General features: G+C 42.7%; 3 protein-coding genes across 5 annotated transcripts in view; 2 read left to right on the top strand and 1 right to left on the bottom strand.

Moving 5' to 3' along the window:
* nagk (N-acetylglucosamine kinase) lies at positions 1 to 7,267 on the top strand. The gene is made up of 11 exons (XM_088990630.1): positions 1 to 69; positions 279 to 363; positions 1,791 to 1,889; positions 1,962 to 2,103; positions 2,267 to 2,377; positions 3,403 to 3,515; positions 3,588 to 3,675; positions 3,808 to 3,905; positions 3,980 to 4,058; positions 4,132 to 4,360; positions 6,130 to 7,267. Exons 1-10 carry the CDS (start codon positions 41 to 43, stop codon positions 4,332 to 4,334), a joined length of 1,047 nt encoding a protein of 348 aa, XP_088846756.1. The 5' UTR covers positions 1 to 40; the 3' UTR covers positions 4,335 to 4,360; positions 6,130 to 7,267.
* paip2b (poly(A) binding protein interacting protein 2B) lies at positions 4,628 to 8,628 on the bottom strand. Its single transcript, XM_088990631.1, has 4 exons — positions 8,470 to 8,628; positions 7,269 to 7,432; positions 6,115 to 6,297; positions 4,628 to 6,047 (listed from the first exon to the last, which is right to left on the bottom strand). Exons 1-4 carry the CDS (start codon positions 8,474 to 8,476, stop codon positions 5,991 to 5,993), a joined length of 411 nt encoding a protein of 136 aa, XP_088846757.1. The 5' UTR covers positions 8,477 to 8,628; the 3' UTR covers positions 4,628 to 5,990.
* Positions 7,324 to 26,085, top strand: part of hspa12b (heat shock protein family A (Hsp70) member 12B) — a 20,352-nt gene continuing 1,590 nt past the window's right edge. Inside the window, exons 1-15 of one of the 3 annotated variants that reach the window (XM_088990625.1) lie at positions 7,324 to 7,455; positions 13,423 to 13,793; positions 13,999 to 14,177; positions 14,530 to 14,598; positions 14,913 to 14,995; positions 17,373 to 17,497; positions 17,597 to 17,783; positions 19,335 to 19,439; positions 19,494 to 19,610; positions 20,952 to 21,129; positions 22,166 to 22,252; positions 23,689 to 23,793; positions 24,013 to 24,271; positions 24,412 to 24,515; positions 25,527 to 25,717. In XM_088990625.1, the coding sequence (XP_088846751.1) occupies positions 14,153 to 14,177; positions 14,530 to 14,598; positions 14,913 to 14,995; positions 17,373 to 17,497; positions 17,597 to 17,783; positions 19,335 to 19,439; positions 19,494 to 19,610; positions 20,952 to 21,129; positions 22,166 to 22,252; positions 23,689 to 23,793; positions 24,013 to 24,271; positions 24,412 to 24,515; positions 25,527 to 25,717 (1,635 nt within the window). In that variant the 5' untranslated portion in view covers positions 7,324 to 7,455; positions 13,423 to 13,793; positions 13,999 to 14,152. Of the gene's footprint in view, positions 8,055 to 13,422; positions 13,794 to 13,998; positions 14,178 to 14,529; positions 14,599 to 14,912; positions 14,996 to 17,372; positions 17,498 to 17,596; positions 17,784 to 19,334; positions 19,440 to 19,493; positions 19,611 to 20,951; positions 21,130 to 22,165; positions 22,253 to 23,688; positions 23,794 to 24,012; positions 24,272 to 24,411; positions 24,516 to 25,526; positions 25,718 to 26,085 lie in introns of all 3 variants that reach the window. The other 2 variants (XM_088990628.1, XM_088990627.1) reach the window with 2 other exon arrangements.

Genomic DNA, 26,085 nt, shown 5'->3' on the forward strand with positions numbered 1-26,085 from the left:
AGATCGTCGCCGTCATGTGGAGCGAAACAGGAAGTGGGCCATGGCATCGGTGTTCGGCGGCGTTGAAGGGTGAGTTTTAAAATATGTTCAAACGACGTTGCTATCGTTCATTTTAAACGTGCAGTATGTTTTACTGTAGTTGATATCCAGGTCTGTGTATCTTAAAAGACACAACCGGTGGTTGCATTTCCTTCATTGTCACCGCTTTGTAGCCTTTGGTCCTACAGATTCGAGTGAGTTTCGAAAGACGTGTGTCAGTAACTATTGTGCGCTTGCAGTGGGGGGACCCATTCCAAAGCGGTCCTGGTGGCAGAAGATGGAAGAATCCTTGCAGAGACCGACGGACCCTCCACCAACCATTGGGTGGGCAAAATTATTCCTTATTAAAACCCCCTTCTAATTAAATTGGGTTGTTGAATTTAAAGGACAACCGACGTCACTTTTTTGTTTTTTAACTGACATCAGAAAAACGTTTTATAGAATCTAAAATACCCAAAACACGCAGTATGATATTTTTAGTCAAATGCAAAACACCAATAAAAATGACTTAAAGTGTCCAAAATCTGCAAAAAAATGGAGCTGTGAATTGGGCATTTTCAGAAAGTTCCGCCCCCACTTCGTGACGTCACGCCAAGACGTCTTGCATTGCTAGTGAATCAAAACAATGGCTTCAGATTCGGAGAATATGCTTTCTTGTTACACATCAGTTATGAATATGATTCAAATAGTTCTGAATGGTAAAGCATACATGTTTGCAATCTATTAAAGAATTTATTTGTGCCATTTTGAGCCAACATTGGGGGTAAATCTCTCAACCAAAAAAAGAGGCACAAAATGGCGACCTCCTGTGGCCACCTCCGTTTCCACAGGCTGATAAATTCCTTATATGGCGCTTGGACGCCCTCTTCTGGCCTTCTGGCGGCTTTTGGGTGCAACACGAGGTCCTCAGACCAAACAAGTACAGCAAAATACATTGACGTGATAGAAGGACCGCAAGAATGTGTCTTTTTTACGGTCCTTTAGTGACGTCACGTACGGAGTCGTCACCAACTCAAAAACAAGACTTCCGGAGTATTCAGCGCGAGTCTTAAAACGTAAAATATAGCTATATGCGGTGGAATCTTATTAAAATACGCTCAGTAGAAGTCATTTAAAGGCATTTCACAAATTATGGACACAACTTGTCCGGAGACGTCGGTTGTCCTTTAAGAAACATAAAAATGGAATACAATTATTTGCTAATCAAGCCAGGATATCTGATGTTCAAAGCGATCAACTTTACTGGTTTTTCAGCAACTATTTATTGATTTAGAATTTTATTCTCAACAAATTTTTGACATGGGAGTTCTGTGTTCTTTCACAGAGCCATTGTGCCAGTGAAACCACTAAACTATTTAATGATCTCATCTCATTATTATTTGTCCACCAAATTAATGGATTACTGTACTCGTTTTGAAAACAGTAAACTAGATTTCATATTTTTTCCCAAGTGTCCTTTCACAGTTTGCTGCTGTTAAATGTAAATTTCTCCACTGCGAGAATAATAAAGGCAAATCCAATTCAATCCAAACGTTTATCGAATGTTTTCACGAAAAAGTGATGTAACGCAGTGCTAAACAATATGGTTTAATGTGGAATAGCTTGGCTTTGTAGTGTATTAAATGAAATATAGGTTAAACATGATTTGCAAATAATTGTTTTATGTTTTATTTATGCTTCACCCAGCACCCCAACTTCACTGGAGCTGTGTTTGACCATTATTTCTCAAACTCCCTTTGTATTTTGTACAGTTGGTAGGGGTGGACAAATGTATCGAAACCATCAACGACATGGTCCGCAGAGCCAAAGTGGCGGCAGGACTGGATCCAAACATTCCGCTGCGCTTGCTGGTCGGTCAGATGCACTTTTTCTGCACAACCGTGCTTGATTGATTTTTGACTGATGTTTTCTTGTGCATGTAGGGCATGTCTCTGAGTGGGGGTGAGCAAAAGGACGCCATTGACAAATTGATTGCTCACATGAAAGGTCTGCATCCTCAACTCAGCCAACATTATTTCATCACGACCGATGCTATCGGCGCCATGGCCACTGCGAGTGACCGCGGTAAATCAACACTTGCCATCTTTCTACCCGTTTGTTGAAACTGGATTGATACTTTGCACCCTGTGGGTGTGGCTTTATCTGCATCAGCTTTATAATAATAATACTTTATCAGCATCCTGAAAGTTTGATGACCACAGTGTAAAGATTTGCCCTTTTTTACCAGGTGGCGTCGTCTTAATCTCAGGGACCGGCTCCAACTGCAAATTAGTGAATCCAGACGGGTCCCAGGTTGGCTGTGGGGGTTGGGGTCACATGATGGGGGACGAAGGATCTGGTGAGAATTTCAACCAACCGATCAACATTGGTTTGATTTCTCCCAAGAGACATTTCCTGGATATCCCCAAACACATATACATATCAGACCTGCAAAATGTAAACTATCATACGCAGATATCCTCATATATGTACAACCGATGTTTAAAAACAAAATATTAAGTAGAAAGTTAAGTGTAGAATAGCACTTAAAGGACAACCGACGTCCCCGGACAAGTTGTGTCCATAATTTGTAAAATCACTTCAAATTACTTCTACTGAGCGTATTTTAATAAGATTCCACCGCACATAGCTATATTTTACGTTTTAAGACTCATGCTGAATATTCAGGAAGTCTTGTTTTTGAGTTGGTGACGAGTCCGTACGTGACGTCACGAAAGGACCACCCACTGACCGTGAAAAGGACGCATTGTCCTTCCATCACGTCAATGTATTTTGCTGTAGTTGTTTGGTCTGGGGACCTCGTGTTGCACCCAAAAGCCGCTAGAGGGCGTCCAGCGCCATTTAAGAATTTATCAGCCTGTGGAAACGGAGGTGGCCACAGGATGTCGCCATTTTTTGCCTCTTTTTTTTGTGAGAGATTGTCCCCAAATGTTGCCTCAAAATGGCCCAAATAAAGAATTTAATCGATTGCAAACATGTATGCTTTACCATTCAGAACTATTTGAATCCTATTCATAACTGGAGGTGTAACAAGAAAGCATATTATCCGAATCTGAAGCCATTGTTTTGATTCACAAGCAATGCAAGACGTCTTGGTGTGATGTCACGAAATGGGGGCGGGACTTTCTGAAAATGCCTAATTCGCAGCTCAATTTTTTGCACATTTTTGACACTTTAAGTCATTTTTATTGGTGTTTTGCCTTTGACTAAAAATATCCTACTGCATGTTTTGGGTATTTTAGATGCTATAAAACTGATGTCAGTTAAAAAACAAAAAAATGACGTCTGTTGTCCTTTTAATGTAACTGTACAGTAAGCAACACAGCTGACGGGTCATTAATTCTCTTAACATGACGCCCCTAGCCTTTTGGATTGCACATTTAGCTGTCAAGACCGTGTTTGATGCCAGAGACAAGTTGGCCACGCCCCCTCATGATGTGTCATATGTGAGGAAAGCCATGGAGGAGTATTTTGCGGTGAGGTTTGATTCGAATCGGCCAGATGCTTTTGATTTCTCGTGTACAAATCTGATTACTAATCCTTTGTAGGTGTCTGACCTCATGGGCATGCTCCCGCACCTCTACACAAACTTCCAGAAGTCCTACTTTGCTGGTTTCTGTGAGAAACTGGCTAAAGGTCAATCAAAAATTCTGACGACAGTCGATTTTAAATTGTGTGTTCAGTCAATTGAACCATTTGAAAACAAAATAGTTGGGATATCAGTGGAAATATTTCACGTCATTAAAAATACTGGGTTGTTTGCCAAAGGTGCAGACGCTGGAGATGCTCTGTGTCGATATGTGTTCTTGCAAGCTGGGAGAGCCCTGGGCAAACACGTGCGAGCCGTTCTACCTGCAGCACAGGAGGTATCGTAGGCACCCGTTGCTTTGCATCATCAATGATTTCCTTTATTAATGCCCCCATGATATCCTGCCCTCAGCCTCTCCTCAATGGTGACCTTGGCCTGCCCATTCTGTGCGTGGGCTCCGTGTGGAAGAGTTGGAAGCTTCTGAAACAGAGTCAGTGCCCAACATCCGTCAACTTTGCTCTTTCCTGCTATCTGTATCACTTATCACATTGCCTTGCGCACAGGCTTCATCGAGGTCCTGGACGAGGCGGCGTCATCTGATGAGCTCAAGACCCGTTTCCGTGGATATAGCCTCCTGGCGTTGAAACAGTCCTCTGCACTCGGAGGAGCAAGCCTGGGAGCACGGAATTTGGGCGCACTTTTAAAAGTGGACTACGCAGCCAACGTCGACATCTTCTACCGTCACTCCTGCAATAGCAAGCAGTGAAGAGAGCAACGTCGTCCTCGTGGGCAGTAAGAGCATACTTCTTTGAACATCTTGGAAGTCTGTATACCAGTGATGTCAGTGAATCCACAAGGGGGGGTATTTTACTCTGTACAAATTATAATCGCTTTTCAAGATACGCTCATGCCATACAAAAGCGAATGAAACTCAACTCTTTTGACCTGTGTATACTTTTCAAGATTGAAGAGCTACAGTATTTTCTGAGGGTAAATGCCAATACTACAATCCTTTCTTTCTAGGCCCTGGTCATGTGTCTTAAAAAAACTCCAAATGCATTTGCCTTTAATATCTTTATTCATTCTTTTTATTGAAATTAATACTCTGTGTGTCTTTGGACCTCTTTTACGGCTTCTGTCAACTAAGCTTGAAACAAACAAAAAAAAGATTTTCTGTTGCACAATATACCTGGCAAACATTCCTATTAGCTTCACCGGGGTGCCGCGCCACATGAGGAGGTTCTGCTTTGACCCGATGTTCAACTGAACTTGACAAGTGTCCAAGTGAAATCTTTCTACTCCTTAACAGCAGTGTGTATCACACAGGAAAAAAATGAAATTGAGAAATGAACCCTTTTTTTTTTAAACCCCTGTAACCTTTTTTCCTATGGCATGCGACAAATCGGGCTACTGAGAAGAACTTCCTCATACATAGGACAACCTTGCAGTCCGCCATTTAGCGGCGTTTAAACCGGGCGGACGATGACGTTGACAATATGCCCCGACACATTTCCTTCCGACGCTACACGACGAAGCAGACACCCCAGGTCGGTCACTGTATCCAGTAGACACAAAACATCCGTCCTCGAAACGGCATGAGGAGGACAAAAACGTAATGTGGAGAGGCTATTTTCAAAACCTGATGAGAGTATGGACACTTGTTGGGATGCTGAACAAATAAGCAACGTCGGTGGTCCATGCCAAATACCTTGCCCATACCCCCGCCACATAATCAGACCTGCACAAGTATTTAGTTTGGATCGGCGTTATTGCGTATATGCATAGCATCCCAACATTTTTCTGGCTCTGTGACATCACATGAGCGGCCGGACAGAGCAGCGAGACGCCCACCTCGTCCCCTAGAAGTACAAGAAGTCACCTCGCTGGTATGGAAACCTTCAACCTTTGTGGCGTCAAACCCCAATTTGATGAAATAAAATGTATGTGAGGTCGATTTTCAAGTTAATTGTTATACTTGGGAGGGTTGTGGGGTGGGGTCAAGTTGTTGAGTCTGGCATCACTCCTTGGTAACTGCCTTATTTTCCTAGGGGTCGTTAGAGGGCGTGTCGACGTGCTCTGTGAAGCCTTGACGTGTATTCAGAATGCAATGATGCACTGGCGCCCATTATAGGGCTGGACATGTTATCACCCCCTCCCACCCCACCCCCCACTCCAAAATGTCACTCGGTTTACAAGAAATAAACAGGAAATGAAAAGAAAAGGGGAGAAAAAAAAAGAAGAAGGAATTGTCCCCTCACCCCCCAACTGGGCCTAAACACACAGTGGTACTGTGTGTGTGTGTGTGTGTGTTCGTGTAGGTGTTTCCTCACTCATGGCCGCCAGAGTCTCTGAGAATAAGTGAGGACTGGTGTGTGTTTGTGTGTGCACGTGTGTGAAAGCTCCATGGGGGTGAGGGGGACTCCTAGTATTTCTTCCCGGGGAAGAACTCCTTTGCTTCAGGGTTCAAAATGCTTTTCCTCTGCAGAAAAGAAAGGAGAAAATTAACATCGCACAGTGACGGATGTTGTTTGTGTTTTTTCTCTCACCGCCACTTCCTCCAGATTGTTGTGGTGTTCGCTGACAGACAAGCCGTTGAGCTGCTGCTGCAGTTGCTCCACCCCCTGATTGTTGAGATCACGCGACGGGATGAACCAATGTTGGTCTTCTTCCTCTAACATCTCCTGAAAGCATCGGTCCAGAAACTCCTGCTCCAGAAGCTCCTCTTCCACCTGCAGGCGGGTCAAATAACGTGACGGTTTCTTTCGGCAGGTCATTAAAAAGAATCTAAAGTCATTAAATGGATTGTGTGAAGATGGAGGACTCATGTGGTAATAAAAAGCAGAAGCGGTAATTCAATGAAAACACAACTTGTTTGTAGTAGGCACATAGATCTTGTGATATACTTTGCAATTTATTTGTTCTTCATTTTAAAAGTAAATTAGTGCGTGTCGCCAACGCCCAATGCTAATAATATTTTTTAAATACATTATCTAAAAATGATATACAATTATTTTATTATTATTATTTGTATTATTATTTATGCCACCCAAAGCCTTGCGTGTGTATACATATATATATACATATATAGTAAAGTCTGGTTATATCGATATTCTCGGGAGTCGGAAAAAATATCGATATAACCGGACTATCGATATATTCGATCCTGCGGCATGTAAATTTTCTCCTTGCGTTCATAGAAATAGTATGGTAATTAGCAGTACTATCGATATAACGAGACTTTACTGTATATGTACATATATATACATATACACACACATATATATGCACACACACAAATCTGACTGAATATTTTAACTGTAAAGTTTCTTTTCAACTTCAAAGTCATCTTTACTGTTAAATAAATAATTGTATAACATACAACTGCATCAATTAAGTAAAAAAAATATACATACAATTTTACTTGTATTAGGTAAACATATTTTCAACCCTCATTAATTTAACAAAATAATGAAAAACATTTGAAAAAAATATTTAGTGGATAAACAATGGAAGAATGTGTGGTTAATTTTAAATTAGCCATGCAGCATATGCATGTTCCATTTGATATATGGCTCAAGGTCTGTGTATGCGGTTCTACATGGCCATGAATTTAGTTTTATTTGCATTAAATGTTTTCAGAGATTTAGCTGCAGAAACCCAGTGTCAGTATTATTTATTAAAAAAACAATTGCATACAAACCTGTCTGTTGTACTCCTCCTCATTCTCCATCCACATGTATTCTGCAAAGGGATTGGAGTCAGTGTCGCCCGCATGGCCGTTGGCCACCGGCTCTTTGCCCTCCTTCCCTGGCGCGCTTCCTCCCGGTGTCTTGGCCACCTCAGGACCACTCATCTCAGCTGGCTCTGCGTGGGATGACAGAGTTGAGGTTATAAAATTTAAATGTGGCATATACACATTCTAGTAAAAAAAAAGACAATATTCTGCACCCTGCATAGTTGGCAGGTAAGGAAGAAACATGCCAACGGTGCATTGTGTCAAGATGCATCTGGTTTTGTTGTACACAATCATCAACATGACAAAATTTGGGATCCTGCGACAGTTTATTGGTGGTCAAGAAATGTATTGTCACAGGCACAACATTTTCATGTTCCTATACTGGGCTACAAAAGCTATATTTATAAAGTTTGAGGCGTGTTCAATGTAATACAGGCGTCTTGGCTCAACAGGTTTACAAACAAAGCATTCAGAGATGTACCATAGCCACTGAAAGCAATCATTCTGCATGCTCCAACGCTGTACATTAACGGCAAATTTAAAACGTACTGAACACAATTGGAATCGTGCCATGGTGCTGTTTAGAGAAGGGGCGTTCAAGTGATAAATAAACGTCTTCGCCGCGTAGAGCATCCGAGGCTTCATAACAAGTTATGTAACGCAGACGGCGTCGTGGCTTCGAGCCTGCTAGCATCTCCACACGGCTAACGGGCCAAATTAGGTGCACGCCTGGGCCTACCTGCAAAGTTGGTAAAAGGATTGAACCGTCTCATTTAGCTTAGGGATGGTGGTGGGGGGTGGAGTATTTCGAATAGCCCAGCTGCAAACACGCTGAGCGGCGCTGTCAAGGAGCAGGCCTAAAGACGGCCGTCATGCCATCCATAACAAAAGACAGACTGGATACTATCACACGCGGCTAACCAAACATCAAGAGCGCAAACAACACAACGTCACCGCACTTCCAATCAAGCGATGGCAAAACTTGATCGCCGTGCGCGACAAACAAAAGACGCGAGATACGTTACGCATTAGCGCGATGCTAACAGCATGGCAGCAACACCGAAACAGGTCAACAAAAACAAGGCTGCCTCTTGAGATTGCAATCGCTTTGCACCGACAAAAGCAAAAAGTACAAAACCTCGACATCCAGCGAGACTCGGGTTACCTGGCATCGTAGTCTCCAATTGCGATTCTACGTGTGACGTGACACCGACGTCGGTTCGATCACTGAGCGTTGAGAGATGCTTCCGTCGGGATTTCAATGCAGCACGGCAATGGTGCGCGAGTTAGCTAAATCTTGTTAGCCGCCTTGCTAGCGCGAGAAACCTGGGGTGTCACGTGATCTGCATTGAGCGTCGTGGTTGGCAAAAAGGGTTATTCTTATTTATTTATTTATTTACTGCCATTGTATCGTAGTCGTTTTGATCGTTGCCCATTATTGTTTCCCGTATTTAACTAACTGGGTTCAGTCTAACATCAAAGAAAAATATCGACAATGTGGGATAAAAAAAACTGAACCAAGGGTACATTGAACGCGGCATAAGAACAAACACGCAATCTACTCTCTGTTATGCTACATACGAGCCCTACTATAAAGTTGGAATTCATGATTTTAAACTGTTGGAACACAACATTAACGCCCATTTGAACATCACGTTCAAGTCCTCGTTAGGCTTTTACAGCTATGGAGTGAGTGTTTATATGTAGGGTAACAGTCGATATACATTGACAAATATATGTATGTGCCATATTTGGCGTAGACTTTTAACTGGTGTCTGTATGAAACCCGCTTTTCATGTCTGTGATGTCGATTGTCGACAACAGTAATCGTTGTCTTAAAATAAATTGGTTTTCCGTTTATTCACTTGAAGGCTCTGTTGTGACGCAACCGGAAGCCAAAATTCCGAGCAAATATTTAACGCAGCATTGCTCCTACTAAAAACAAATGCCTGCGTGGCTTCGTAAAAGCTCGAGTATCACATTCTAGCATGTAAATGACATTTCATTTTGAACTTCGAGTAATCAAAACAGCAGACTTAACAAACAATAAGCTATTGCATGACGTTTATGTGCGAGGGAGAATTCCACGTGTTGACTTGTTGGGGCCGCGTAGAATTGCCTTAAAAGTCTTTCTATGTTGTCACAAGAGGGAAGCAGCTATTCTGCATAACGAAGAGCCAGACTGTCGGTCTTTTGTCGTCTTGTGGCAAACTTCTCACGAGCAGACAAAACGGACTCACCCAACAACTTGAAAGCGTAAACAAGAGACAAATCCGCTCGGATAAACGATTGTCGCTGTTGGATGTCACGCCGTGATAACGTTCGGGTTTTCTTCTTTCTTGAATCACGTGTCTTCTTTGACACTCTGTTAGCGTTCAAACAAGAGAAAGCCACCGCAGCGTTCGGGGGTGTCGAGCCTTCTGCCGTGTCGTGTTTGTCCAGCTAAACGTTATTCCCATTGGTCGAAGAAACGTCAATCAGCTCCATGGCGCAATACTATTTGCTCACCCAATCCGCATGCCCCGTCGTCTGCTCCATTCACACAAGTAAACAAAATATAGCTCCATGTTCTTGCGGTCTTTTTAATCAATACGGGTTGTTTTGAAATATTTGACAAATGAACGTTTAAGCAGAAACATTTGTCCCGATGAAGGCTTCTTCTTTTCCTTTCGGCTTTTCCCTTCAGGGGTCGTCACAGCGAATCAATGTCCTCCATCTAACCCGGTTTTGTGCATCCTCTTCTCTCACACCAGCTGCCTTCATGTCCTCTTTGATAACATCCATAAAACTCCTCTTCGGTCTTCTTCTCGGTCTCCTGCCTGGCAGTTCAAGGCTCAGCATCCTTCTCCCCATATAGTCACTCTCTGTCCTGTGGACATGTCCAAACCATCTCAGTCTGGCCTCTCGGACTTTCTCTCCAAAGCCTCGAATATGAGTTGTCCCTCTAATGTACTCATTACTGATCCTATCCAACCTGGTCACTCCCAAAGAAAACATCAACATCTCCAACTTTGCTTCCTGTCTTTTCTTCAGCGGCACTGTCTCCAGTCCAAACATCATGGCTGATCTCACCACTGTTTTATACACTTTTCCTTTCATCTTAGCTGAAAGCCTTCTATCACACATCACACCTGACATTTTTCTCCAGCCGCTCCAGCCTGCCTGGACACGCTTCTTCACCTCTTTTCCACACTCTCCATTGCTCTGGACAGTTGACCCCAAGTACTTAAAATCATCCACCTTCTTTATCTCTTCTCCCTGTCGCATCACTCTTGCACTTGGATCCAACTCATTCACACACATATATTCCGTCTTGCTGCGACTGATCTTCACCCCTCTCCTTTCGAGGGCATATCTCCACATCTCTAGTTTCTCCGCCACCTGTTCCCTGTTCTCGCTACAGATCACAATGTCATCTGCAAACATCATGGTCCGAGGAGATTCTTGTCTAACATCGTCTGTCAGCCTGTCCATCACCATAGCAAATAAGAAGGGGCTCAGAGCTGACCACTGGTGGAGTCCCACCTCCACCTTGAATTCCTCAGTCACACCGACAGCACACCTCACAACTGTCTTACAGTCATGATACATGTCTTGCACCGCCCTGACATACTTTTCTGCCACCCCAGTCTTCCTCATGCAATACCACAGCTCTTCTCTGGGCATTCTGTCGTATGCTTTCTCCAGATCTACAGACGCAATGCAATTCCTTCTGACCTTCTCTGTATTTCTCAATCAGCATTCTTAAAGCAAACACTGCATCTGTCGAACTCTTTTTTTTTTTGACATGAAGCCATACTGCTGCTCACAAATGTTCACTTCTGCTCTTAGTCTAGCTTCAACTACTCTTTCCCAGAGTTTCATTGTATGGCTCATCAACTTTATTCCTCTGTAATTAGTACAACTCTGGACATCTCCCTTGTTCTTAAAAATGGGCACGAGTACACATCGTCTCCATTCTTCAGGCATCTGTTCACCATCTAAGATCTTTTTGAATAAGCCAGTCAGGAACACCACCGCCACCTCTCCAAGACACTTCCATACCTCGATTGGTAAATCATCAGGCCCGAGTTTCTTCTTGTAACATGTTAGGTTTCGTAAATGTTATTTTAGCATCTTGTAGAATCTGGTAAAGATGTGAGTAGTAGTTTTTACGGCTACTTCGCTGTCGTAAGGTCATGGGTTTGAATCCCAGAGGTGCTCTTCTCAGGAAACATCTGCATTTCACGGTAGAGAGCGGCAGTAATGTTGAGGTTGCAATGCCTGAAATTTACAGGAGAGGACGACCGTGATACAGAGTGAGATTGTTTTATGAGTGGGCCACCCGCACACACCAACATCACTTGACCCGTCGTGACCCAGTTGATGTTAACATATGTATCAATATTACCTCTTGATTGTTCAGGTTTATTCAGATTTGAAGTGGATGAAAAAAAAACGTCTGCCAAACATTTAGTTCCCATAAGAAACAATTAAAAATGAGAATAATCTCTTCCCAGGTCCCCATAAAACATAATTTTCTACTAAATGAGCCTTAAAACTACATAAAATATACCTTATTTTGGATTGGATTGGATTTGCCTTTATTAGTCTCACAATGGAGAAATTTACATTTCACAGCAGCAAAGTGATGAAAGGAATGAAAGTAGAAAAAAGAAATACACGAGCTGCTGGAAAGGCAGCCACTCTCGCGGCGCCGTCTTGAAGTCAAAAGAACATTAAAAAAAACTAAATAACAAATAATATGACAACACAATGTCACGTTTTTCGAGGTGGTGATGGCGGGTTCGGATCCCAAAAAGCAGGCAGGAGGGAGCAGGAGGTTGTTTGACAAATTGTATTAAAATAAAGTCAGCAGGAACAAAATGTAAAACATCAAAATGATCTGAATGGAAAAATTACAAAGTAGCAAAAGAAGACCAAAAGTAAAAGCCCGCCAAGGTTAAACAAACACGTACACGATGCATGCTGCAACCAAGCAGCAAACAAACAATGAATCGGCACTGGATGATCGTGCCAGGTGTCCTTTAAGTGTCATTGATTATAACGACCAGCACCTGCGAGGCTGCCGACAGGGCTGACGTCGCTACCCGCTGGTCGCCAATCTGATCGGGACGACCAGCACCTGTGAGGTGTAGGCGGGGGCGACAGCGCCCCCCGTTGGTCGCCAACCAGATCATGACACACAAAGACACAGAGAGTCATTCATTCTTCAGCACTCGCTGTACCCTCTTTGTGACATGAAGCAGTTCTAGATGAAAGAGGAGAGGATCAAAGCGTCTTTCCACCAGTGGATCAGGGACATCATGGTGGAACGTGCACGTCGACTACAAGCTAAAAGTTGAAAGCAAACTCGCAGCTGTAGCATCCATTGACGAAAAGAGATTGTCTCACATCTCCTGTCCCACATAAATCCGCTTAAATTCCAAGCCGCAACAGTTCCACATACGCACCGGCGCTCTGCGCTGACGCTCCTTCCTTCTTATCGCGGGCTCCTCAAGCCATGCATCCATCCAGCCGCAGACTGTCCAACAGCACCGACCTTTCCGCTGAACAAAGCGGGGCTGTGAAGATGCTGCCCATTACAGGCGCAAAAAAGCACAATGGCCCCAGAGCTGCCCAGCGATGACAGTCGAATGACATTCCTCCCATTCAGAAACAGTACTGGCATATGCATGTTGCCGAAAAGGTGCAACCGCTAAGCACAGTCTCCTCCTTGATGGTCAAAAATGCTGAAAACAACGCATATCCATTCCACATGATGCACAATAACACAAAATGACAAAAGAAAACACAAAAAAAAGACAAAAACAAAAAAAGCAAGGCTCATGAGAGCACTTGCTGACGGCTGCCAAGTCGGGCGCCATCTTGGACTTCTTTTCTTCTTCTTCTTTTCTCTTATTTTATGAATAATAAATATGATATTGTATTGTAATTAATGTATTGTATAAAAAAAGTCATTTTATTTACTGTATTAGAATAACACATTAGAATTTGACGCATTACTAACATCACTCTGTTTGATTTGTGTGTGTGTGTGTGTGTGTGTGTGTGTGTGTGTGTGTGTGTGTGTGTGTGTGTGTGTGTGTGTGTGTGTGTGTGTGTGTGTGTGTGTTAGGCGTGTGCCTTGGTTTTCTCAGGACTTCCAGGGTCCGTAAGATAATGTGGAATTCATGAGAGGATTGCTGTACATGGGTCCCTTCCTGTCACCTGACTCCATCGCTTCCTATGTTTGGCTTCCTGCATCAACCTCAAAGGCGCAACAGAGATCTTGAGAGCCGTTTGCCATCTGTTTCAGGTTTTTCTGTCTTGGCGGTCATTGATTCATCACAGCCAAGGTAAAGCTGCGAACTGCTAAAACACAGCAAACGCAAGAGTAAACGACACAGTCGACAACGGGTTACGTGAAGTAAGAAGAAAAGCAATGTGATGGCAGGGGTCCGTATCGGGGCCTCTTGGATTTGGGGCAGCGAGGGGGATGCATGTCAGGTAATGGCTTCCAGATTGTAAAATTGAATTACTCTGCTGTGGTTTACGTGTGTGTGTGCCGTGTGTGAGTGTGTGTGTTATGACACACACAGGCGCACACACACGAAACACAAACATGGGTAAATGCCCTCCCGTGTGCTGTCACAGTGCTCCCATTCCTGTTACCCGTTTGTGTGTGTTTCACCACTTTTCTCTGCCCCTCCAGTGCAGAGCGGAGAGAAAAAAGTTTGACGCTGCACACACTGAACGCCTCCAACTCCAACCCCCCGCCTTTCGGGGAGGAAAAAAAGTGAGCCTTTTGCTCCAGCAAGAAACTCTTTGACCGTTTTGCATTTGAAGAAAGGCATCCTCAACTCCTGATGGACACAAAAGAACTCCGAGAGTGTGAGTTTTTAAAGTATTTACGCTCGTTTTGATGTTATCATCTTATGGAACCTTTCAGATACACGTTGTTGATGAAAGTTGTCAATGTCTCCACTGCGAGGCTATTAAAGACTAATCCAAAATTGTGATTAAAGACTATTTGGAGTGTTGTTCAGGAACAACAGCGCCAGGGAAATGTGTGTGGATTTTGTGCTTGTCATGCAATGTTGCCTGTTCACCTGTGTTTAATTACAACTACAATGATCCCAAAAGCAAGACTGTAATGAAAAAGCATCTTTTTGTGCAACTTGGTTGAAAACCTTCCCCGCAGTCACATGACGTGACTTGATAATCGTGTTGCCCTCCTTCTCAGATCACGGCACCTGTAAAGTTAAAATGGCTGACACGGAGCAGCCGGACCCCGGCAGCCTCCCATCCTCAAGTGAGAGAGTCATTTCCTACGGCAATGTTGTTATGATGATGTCAAGGCGCTTATCTTTGACCTCCGCATCTGCTTCTCCCACTTGATTTTTCCCGTGGCATTCCCGAGACATTCCACTCATTTGGTCCCACATCTCAAGCCAAGTGTATTTACACGCTAAATTGATAATGAGCAGGGAGGAGAAGTGTTGCGGTACTTTTATCAGTGCATGTCAGCAACCCCCCACCACCGCGCGCCGTGCGATAAGCAGGATTTTCCTACGTTTTCTTGGCATTCGGTCCATCATCTCTTCATTTGTTCTCTCTTCTTTGTAGGTGACAAATTATCAGTGCCCTCAACATCCGCCAATCCAACAACCGACTGCAGCATCGCCCCCCTCACTCCGTCACCCTCACCGGTAACCACACACACACGCACATGCAAATGGTTAGTCATAAAACGTAACTCATTCACCACCAGACGATGTGCAAAAATGTGTCCACTCCAGTGCCAGGGCTTTTGTCATTTTCACTCAAATTGCAGGACCCACAGAAGATTGAGTTTTTTGGACTACATAAACATTCAGCATAAGAAACCTTAGACTCTCGTTTCAAAAAAAAAAAAAAAAAATCAAATTATATGGATCTGGAGTATTTATTCGAGTATAACTTGCACACGTGTATAATGTGCGCCCCGAATTTTCAATTAAAAATCGATATAACCAGTAATTGGAATAACGTCTGCCCGGAGGCCCGGGGCGTACAACTTTTACGGGCGTACAACTTTCAAAATGTCTCGGCCAGGGTGGCCGACAACCTCTTCAAGAAAAAAAAATGATTACTTTTTTCAAATCAAACGTTTGTTTTATTCAATAAAGCAAAAACTACTTTTGCTTTATTGAATCATAATAATAATAACAATAATAATAATAATAATAATAATAATAATAATAATGCAAATTGCCAAACGAACGATCGTCAATCGATCGTCAATCGATCGACAATTTGCATACTCGGCACGGCAGCCAATCAGAAGCCTGTTTCGGGCTTCGGACTATACCGAGACTGAAAATTGTCGTGAAAGTTTTAAAAGCCGCTTAGAAAGAGGAGTCCGCGTGGCTTTGAGCAGACAACGCGACGCAAACATTGCATTGTGCAACATAACGACAACTGGAACAAAATCTTTAGCAAGGGATATTTACCATCAATTAAGCATGGGAGCATTTGTGGTAGGTACTTCCTTAATTTAAAAAAATCCTTTATACTTCGCAACAATGTTTTTTTTTTTTTTTGCGATTAATCGTCTTATTGTGTTTCAAGTTGTGAAAAATGTGGCAGGCAACCTTTCAGAGTTGTCTGCCCTTGTGTCCGCTAACTTTTTGTCATAAGTTTCAGACACTGGTATAACATTTTGTTTCACTTTTTCTTAGCTCAGACCTAGCATTGTCAGTGGCAACACATGTGTGCGTCCATAATAAAAATCATTTATTGACAATGTAAACGTCTTCACTTTCTTCGGGTAACAGTATATCAATTAAAATATGAAGAACACTGAATGGAAACTCTGGATATTGGTAATTGTGCAAAACAGCAATGCTTAACTCACGTTTCAGTGTGGGTGAGGCGATGAAAGGAAATGAAGCGTAGCTAAAGAAATGGTAATCGACAATTAAAAAAAAAGGAATGCGCGTGATCCAGGTCTTTCCGAAAATCGAAACGAAAGGGCACCTTAACAACAGAATAGCCATGGAAACGCCTCCCCCCTCCCGGAAGGGATAAAGCATTAAATATACAGTGAGAACTCAACTGACGAACTTAATTGGTTCCCAGACAGAGTGTGTAAGGCGAAAAGTGTGTATCTCAAAAAAGAAATTCCCATAGGAAACCATTAAAATGGGAATAATCCGTTCCCGGGTTTCCATAAAATATACTTTTCAACTAAATAAGCTTTAAAACTACACACAACATACCTTATTCTACGTATAATACATGTGCTATTGTATTGTTATGTAAGAAATACACTGCATTGTATCATAAAGTCACTTTATTTACATTTGTGATGGTCGTTTATGGCTTGATGGAATGGCGTTGGAGGTCGTAGGTCAAAGGGAATTGCTGTTTGGAAAGAGAGGCGCATTACACGAGGACTGTAATTAAAGAAATAAACTGTGCTGTAAAATAAAGTTTTATTTACCTTTTTGATGGTTGTTGATGGCTTATGGAAGGAGAGTCACCTTCCATAAGGACTGTTGGTAACTTAACCTCTGGTGCTGTTCGGTCGTGTGATTCCGCCGAAGATCACTCTGCCAGCCGTGGTGGGTGTGTATTATGAAAATAATGCTTATTATAAGGTTTAATTTTCATAAATTTGACGTTTGTAAGATGAAAAGTTTGTAAGATAAGGTGTTTGTAAGTTGAGGTCTCACTGTATATGAGATTTTTTTTTCCCAGGCCTCATTTATAACGCACACCCAAACTTCGAGTTATTTTTTAGGTAGACAATTGTGCGCGTTATACTCGAATAAATATGATATCTGAGCTTGAAATGGGGGCAGCTGTACAAAAGGCAAAAGCTGCCCCTGCGAGGGAGGGAAAAACATTGCCAAAAGTCCGACCGGAGCTTGACCCCCCCCCCTCCCCCGCAAGAAAAACCAAACCCGGACAAATTCGGAAATGGTGCTCCATGTCATGCTTTTCAATTCCTGAATAAATAACACACCCTCAAGGAGAAACTTTGATTTTAGTTGTCGACACCTGATGAATCATTGCTTATTCATTTGAGCTTTTGCTCATCAGAGGGTGGAGGTCAGACCGCGGATGCCTTGTCCATTCTCAGTTGTTGTGGCCATAGACTTTGGCACAACCTCCAGCGGCTACGCTTTCAGCTTCACAGAGGATTCGGAAGCCATTCACATGATGAAGTAAGATGCCTTCTTGTGCGTGAATCTATTTTTTAAGTTTATTTATTTATTTACACTCCCTCCCCCCACACACACCCCTCTCCAATGTGTTATGTCCAGGCGCTGGGAAGGCGGCGACCCCGGTGTAGCCAATCAAAAGAGCCCCACGTGTCTGCTGCTGACCCCCGACTTGCGCTTCCACAGTTTTGGGTTCGCGGCGCGGGACTTTTACCATGACCTGGACCCAGACGAAGCCCGGCAATGGCTCTACTTTGATAAGTTCAAGATGAAGATCCACAGCACCTGTGTAAGCGAGCTTGAGTTTACACACGGGCGGCAAAGCGACAATTGCTGGGAAAAAAAGAATAAATAAATAAATAAATAAATAAATAAATAAATAATGCATGAATGGATGGATGGATGGATGGATGGATGGGTGGGTTTGGGTTTGGGGGTGGGGATGGGTGGTTGGATGGGTAGATGGATAAACGATTAAATAAATAAATGAGTAAATGAATAAATACATAAATACAGTGAGACTTCAACTTACAAACACCTTATCTTACAAACTTTTCATGTTACAAACGTCACATTTCTGAAAATTAAACCTTGTAATAAGCACTATTTTCATAATACACACCCACCACGGCTGGCGGAGTGATCTTCGGCGGAAACACACAACCGAACAGCACCAGAGGTTAAGTTACCAACAGTCCTTATGGAATGTGACTCTCCTTCCATAAGCCATCAACGACCATCAGAAAGGTAAATAACACTTTATTTTATAGCAGTTTATTTCTTTAATTACAGTCCTTATGGAATGTGACTCTCCTTTCATAAGCCATCAACGACCATCAAAAAGGTAAATAAAACTATCTTACAGCACAGTTTATTTCTTTAATTACAGTCCTCATGTAATGCGCCTCTCTTTCCAAATAGCAATTCCCTTTGATCTTCGACCTCCAATGGCACTCCATCAAGCCATAAATGACCATCACAAATGTAAATAAAGTGACTTTATGATACAATGCAGTGAATTTCTTTCATTACAATACAATAGCACATTTATTATACATAGAATGAGGTATGTCGTGTGTAGTTTTAAGGCGTATTTAGTTGAAAAGTAAATTTTATGGAAACCCGGGAACGGATTATTCCCATTTTAATGGTTTTCTATGGGAAATTTATTTTTGAGATACACACTTTTCGCCTTACACACTCTGTCTGGGAACCAATTAAGTTCGTAAGTTGAGGTCTCACTGTAAATAAGCAGATACATAAGTGCAACAATATAAATTAAATTAAAATAAATTAAATTAAATTAAATTAAATTAAATTAAATTAAATTAAATTGGGCGGATAAATGTACCGGTATTAGGTACCGATTCGTGTCTTTAGTCAGCTCCACCGTTATCGAGTACAGGTCAAGTCCATGTCCAGATGACAAGTGTAAGAGACCAATAATATTTTCACCACCACAAAATTTGACACATTTCATGATCTCATTAGTCTTCTTAGACGTCATGGAAAACTTATTGTGCTTTATTTCCTGCCCAAAATTGTCTTTTCACAGAATTTGCAAGCTGCTCCACCATGTTTTTTTTGGTATGAAAAACACGGTCCTATGGTTCAGTCCGAGACGAGTGATGAGATAAACAGTCAATTCTGATCATCAATTAAAAAAATAATAATAAAAAGCATCAATTGTAGCTTCAAACAGGTAAAACAAAGCAATCTAAAATGTAGTTAAAGCACAAATAAAGTTTTCTTCTCAGTTATATACATCTGTTTTGACACCTCCTCCCGACAGCAAAAGCACAAAATGACACCTGGGTTCACATCAATCCTGCCTTTGCAGGATCTCACGATGGAGACCGAGCTGGAGGCGGTAAATGGGCGACGGGTGGCAGCCATTGAGGTTTTCGCTCACGCCCTGCGCTTCTTCAGGAAGCACGCACTCAAGGTATGGCACGGCGGACTAGTAAGCATGAAGGACGCTAACCCTCTGTGGCTTTAGGAGGTGAAGGAGCAGACTTCTTCCGTGCTGGAGGGGGACAAGATCAGATGGGTGATCACCGTCCCTGCCGTGTGGCGGCAACCTGCCAAACAGTTCATGAGAGAGGCTGCCTACCTGGTTAGTGCCACGAATCAGTAGTCCCCAACCTTTTTCTAACTGCAGAATGGCTGACAATTTTACGGTGGGAGATTAACTAATTCACTGCCATACATGCAAAAATGTGTCCACTCCAGTGCCAGGGTTTTTGTCATTCTCACTCGAATTCCAGAACCCACAGAATATTAACTTTTAGGACTACATAAACATGCAATGCAGCGTAAGAAACCTTAGACTCTCTTCTTAATTCCTAAATGGTATGGGTCTGGAGTTACATGAGCTTGAAATGAGGGAGGCTGCCCAAAATACTATGGCATACGTACATATTGTTTTATAAAGCGCTTTAACAACAGCTGAAGCTGGAACAAAGCACTAAAATGGAAAAAAGGGGAATGTTGCCCCCTTGCGGAAGGGAAAAAAACATTGCCAGAGACCATGGTCAGCACTTTATCGGCACCCAAACAAAAAAAAATAACAAATCCAAACAAATTCAGCAATGGCGCTCTGCGTCATATTTTCTATTCCTGATTAAATTTATGAATGGCATTGAATGAGTTAACAAACGTGAATCCACTGTGTACTCGTATGGAACTTTTGCTGGCTGAAAGTTTCAAAATAAAAGACCGCTTGACTCATTTAATAAATAAAACGGAAATAACTAATTCATTCTTGTGTACCGGGGTTGGGGACCACTGCCATAATGACACAGTCACCCTTTTTTTCTTTGGGGGGGGGGGCGGCGAGGGTCTTCACTAGCTACACCCCCACCTGCGCATATTCAACGCTTACATGGCTTCACATTCGGAACAGTTTTCGGGTGTGCGCGAGTGTACTTCCTGCTATTGGTGATGTCATCAGCAGAACAATAAGCGAGACCGGTACACAAACACGGGAAGTCGTGAGCAGACACCGCCCTGCACTCACCCGCATACACATTTACAGTATAGTCAGTACAGTGCGCTCTAGTTCCATCCGCGCACCTTTTTTGTGTGTAAAATAGCAACGAGGCAACGTACTTGTAAACAAAAAAAACAAAACGATATGAGCTTTTAGCATTTGTGGCGAATGTTAGCCATTAACAAACACATTCCGGAACTCAATTTAGCAACATGACAGTGTTAACGAGCTGTCTGTGTGCTGTTGAAGAAAAAAAAACATTTCAGAATAATTTTTTTAGATATCAGTCGATAGATCGCCGTTGACCGAGTGGACAGGAATTATATTTGAATATTTTCTGGTTATGTCTACAAATGCCGTTTTATTTGTTGTTGTAAAGTGCCCTTATTACATTCTACTGAGTACCCCAAAGTACTAATCGGGGGGTTTTGTTTCTTTCTCGGACCCCCCGCCCCCACCTTCAAGGCAGGTCTGGTGTCCCCGGAGTGCCCCGAGCAACTCCTGATCGCTCTGGAACCGGAGGCCGCCTCCATTTATTGCCGCAAGCTCCGCCTCCACCAGGTGACCGACCTGAGCCTGCAGCCGATGGCGAATGGCGTGGATGTGAACGGATCGCGGCCTTTTGACTCCAGCTTCAGGCAAGGTGGGTCAACGGGCCTGTTTGTGCGCCCGAGTCGAAATTTAGGAATGGGGGGGGGGGGGGGGGGGGTTGGGCAAAGGTTGCTTCAATGTAAGAATATTTCACCCAAAAGTCGCCCACCCCCTTTCCGCTGCACAGCTCCACTTACAAGTCATTGAGAAACCATTCAAGCCGACACACACATGCACACACACACATACATAGATGTACATTAAACACAAGATATTGTAATTGGAACAAGGTGCTTGCAGACTATGATCTCACCCCCTTCTTGCCATGTCGTTTGGAGTTCATTTCTTTTCCTGCACTTCACCCTCGCTCCCTTTGTCATGTTGTCATTGTTTTTTCATACATTTGGCATCGTCGTCACTGTTTGATTATTTCAACTATTTTGCCACATCAATTCATCTGAAAAAATACAATCAAAAACAGTGGTGTCATTTTTATGCACACTCACTCACTCACTCACTCACTCACTCACTCACTCACTCACTCACTCACTCACTCACACACACACACACACACACACATACATGCACAATTGTTTTACTCATGTAAATTGCTTCCATATTTTGGGGTGTCATCTACACATATGTGGGCTGCATGCCACTGGGCTGTTGTTTGTTATGCATCACACACACATACACACACACGCACACACACACACACACACACACACACACACACACACACACACACACACACACACACACACACACACACACACACACACACACACTCATGTGATCTCCAAGGACGAAAGTCACTGCAGACACACACACACAAACACATGCACATACACTTTTACACACACACATACACACAGAACTGAGTGGATGTTTATTTTTGTAAATTCCTCACCATCCTCAACTATTAATCATCGCGAAGCCGCGAAATGACCTCCTCAGCACGTTCTGTGTGTGTGTGGCTGGGGGGTTCTTGGGCAGTGGGTTTTGAGGGGGTTGAAAAGTGTGCCACTCAACAAAGCATGAAATAAATGAAGGACAAAGTGGAGCCTTGTTGTCTTGATGTGCCGCAGCCCGAGAGCAGTTGAGGCGATCACGGCACAGCAGGACCTTCATCGTTGAGAGCGGCACCGGGGAGTTGTGGTCCGAGCTGCAGACCGGTACGGTTTATATCTTGGTCCTCTTTCAACTTTCAACCTTGCCGCTGGCTGGTCGCCAGGCAACGTTTCCGCCCAAGCGGGCATGATTGCTACTCTTGGTGGAACAAAATGGCTGCGGTTTAAATGAAAGGATTGTAAAATATTGTAGTAATATGAGTCGCTTTGCTGCTATTAAATGCCGTGTACGCTTTTTATTTATTTTTTCTTCTGCCGCATTCAGCATACCTGAACTAAAAGCAGAGGTTTATCGCTGGACATATCATAAACACTGGCACGGAGGGAGCACAGTAATCTAAGATTCCTGGAGGCTGTTTTTGCTGGTCAAATAGCATATTAAGAGGAATTGGGAGGTGATATTTAACATCACTTTTTTTAGACCAATACCCGTACCAGGACTCAACTGCTGAATCCTCACGGATACTAACACCTTGCAACTGATACCATTTATATTTTGGATGCGTAGTATTTCTATCGTATTTCAAAATGTACATACAAGTATCCAAAAAAAGTTGAGTGTAGTGCTCTGTACGATTTGCATGAGAATGTCATAGTGCCACATTGCCTTTACTGGATTCACACCACGCACATTGAGTCGTAAAATAAATAGCAGCACATTAATACACCCAAAGTGTTAATAATATAACCCATAAATACTTATAGACAGTTCATTTTGAGAAAAAAAAAACACTCTATCATCCATTGCAAATTGAGTCGTAAAATAAATAGCAGCACATTAATACACCCAAAGTATTAATAATATAACCCATACAGTTCATTTTGAAGACATAAACACTCTACGACTCTCTGTCTATTTATTTATTTATTAGTTATTTAGTTGTGTGTTTATTTATGTATTCGTGGATTTTTTTTTCAATAGAACTTGAACTGATGGCTTTTTGAAAAAAATGTTTGAAAAAAATCCTTTTGAATTCATTTAGAAAAAAAACACTATCATCATATTCTCCACTATCATTTATTTTTTATTCATTCATTCATCCATTTATTTATTTACTCATTTATTTATTTATTTATTTATTTATTTATTTATTTATTTATTTATTTATTTATGTGTTTATTTATGTATTCGTGGATTTTTTTTCAACAGTATTTGAACTGATGGCTTTTTGAAAAAATGTTGAAAAAAATAATTTTGAGTCATTTAGGGACAAAACACTATCATATTTCACTATTTCTGTCTGTCTGATTATTTGTTTTTTTTAAATTTATTTATGTATTCGTGGATTTTTTTTTCAATAGAACTTGAACTGATGGCTTTTTGAAAAAAATCCTTTTGAATTCATTTAGAAAAAAACCCCACTATCATCCATTAATGCCTGTCTGATTATTTATTTATTTGTGGATTTATTTATTGATTTATTCATTGGTATATATTTTTTTTCAATAGTACTTGAACTGATGGCAAGCGTGTCCCGTAGGTGACAAGTACATCGTAGCAGACTGCGGAGGAGGAACGGTAGATCTGACGGTCCATCAAATCGAGCAGCTGCAAGGGACGTTGAAAGAACTGTACAAGGCCTCAGGTGCCATTTGCCAAAACTTGACGGACCCCCTCCCCACCCTCACAGCCCCGCCCAGAGTTTGACTGTCATTTGTTTTGTTTTTTTTCTTCTAATTTTCCAATTGGCAATGAAAAAGTGCCTCCATATTCTGTTGATCAATTGAACATAAAATGGCGGACAAAAGGAGAACACGGACACAGATGCTCCTGGAGCCTCTCTGACAATCTGTCTTCCTCTCAGGCGGCCCATATGGTGCCGTGGGGGTGGACCTGGCCTTCGAGTCCATGCTCAGCCAGATCTTTGGGGACGACTTCATCCAGAGCTTCAAAACCAAGCGGCCGGCAGCCTGGGTGGACCTCACCATCGCCTTCGAGGCCAGAAAGCGGACGGTGGCACCGGGCGGGGCCAATGCCCTCAACATCTCGCTGCCCTTCTCCTTCATCGACTACTACAAAAGACACCGGGGGCAGAGCGTGGAGGCCGCCCTGAGGAGAAGCAAGTCGGTGCTACTGCTAATGAATCACTCCTCAGTCCATTGTCAAAAAAACACTGTTGTGAGATTTGTCACGATTTATTGTCACTATTTTTTGTTGCTATTTTTTTTCTTTTTGCTTATGTGCGGGTTTCTGTGTGTTCTAGTATGAACATCGTCAAATGGTCATCTCAGGGGATGCTGCGACTAACCCAGGAGGCCATGAACGAGCTCTTCCGGCCCACCATCGCTAATATTGTGCGGCACATCGGTGAGAATAGTCCTATCGGTTCGCCGAACACTGGTCAACGCTCATTTTGTGGATACTACTACTCTGGACTTATCGATGAAAAGGTTTCTTCAGCCGTCAACTGTACTTCTTTGAAGGTGTCAGACGTTTCGCTTCTTATCCAAGAAACTTCGTCAGCAAACTGAAGTCTTACTGGTAGTTTAGGCCACTGAACCACTCATTTGACGACAATGAGGTTAAAATCTTAGCGAAAGAAGATAGATGGTTTGAAAGGGGTGTAAAAGGCGATTTTCATAAAACAACTAAATCCTTCATTAAACCGGTTTGGTGGGGTGAGGTTCAATTTCGATCGTTCATACAATAGCCTGCTTAGGCAACATAGGATTAGCAATACTGATGAGGTGATACCGATTGAAGTGGGGTAATCAGGCCAGTCGTTAGTCCGAAGAATAGGAACTATCAGTGCAGCTGCAGGGAGTAGTCCTCTGCTCCCCCCAACCTGAGAGCAGGGACCTATCATAGCAGAGTCCGGCACCGCCATGTCTGGCCAGTAGGGATATATATATAGGGCCTAAACTACCAGTAAGACTTTAGTTTGCTGACAAAGTTTCTTGGATAAGAAGCGAAACGTCCGACACCTTCAAAGAAGTACAGATGACGGCTGAAGAAACCTTTTCATCGATGGACCACTCCTGTACGACTGAGAGCTTACACAGACGTACTCTGGACTTATTGACTCAAAAACTGGAAATAATCAGACCCTCTTTTCTCTCTATATAACAAAATCATCCACCTTAGACACCTGCAACGCTCTGCTTCTATTCTTTACTGAAAAAGTCAACAAAATCAACCAGCACCTCGGCCCCTCTGTTCATTCTTTACATCCTGCGTGTTTCTATTTACTGGATGTTGTGTATGATTTCTTTTATTCATGTCTAAATACGTTACACAATTTTCAGCGGATTGATGAATCCCGCATTCAAAACCTGAATTGGAAATTCTTCCATTTTTTTTCTCGCTGCGCTATTGCAGAAGAGCTGATGTCGAAGCCCGAGGTACGCGGCGTGCGATTCCTATTCCTGGTGGGAGGATTCGCCGAGTCGCCCATGCTACAGAAAGCCGTCCAGAAAGCCCTGGGATGCACTTGTCGCATCATCATCCCGCACAACGTTGGTCTGACCATCCTGAAGGGGGCGGTGCTGTTTGGACTCGATCCCACTGTGGTGAGGAGACAGCAATTTACAAAAAAAATGAATGAATATGCATTTGAAACAAAAAGACATTCAAACGTTGGGTCGTGAGATACCAAAACGTTTAAGCAAATAAACATTGGATTATTGAAAGCTGGTTATCTTAGTGCTAACATACAATGCGAAACGTCATAGACAGACAAACAGAAACAACCATGGTGGTGATTGATTGGATACCAAAACGTTTAAGCAAATAATGGATTATGGAAGACAGCTGAGATAGGCTCCAGCACCCCCCCACCCACCCTAATGAGGAATAAGCGGTACGGAAAATGGATGGATGGGAGACTTGTTAGCTTAGTGCTAACATACAATGGATACAGAAACAAGCATGGCGGCGA

The sequence above is a fragment of the Hippocampus bargibanti genome, linkage group LG02 (assembly GCF_051943395.1).
Source record: "Hippocampus bargibanti isolate YZ-2025 linkage group LG02, ASM5194339v1, whole genome shotgun sequence".
In the NCBI taxonomy this organism is placed as follows: domain Eukaryota; kingdom Metazoa; phylum Chordata; class Actinopteri; order Syngnathiformes; family Syngnathidae; genus Hippocampus; species Hippocampus bargibanti.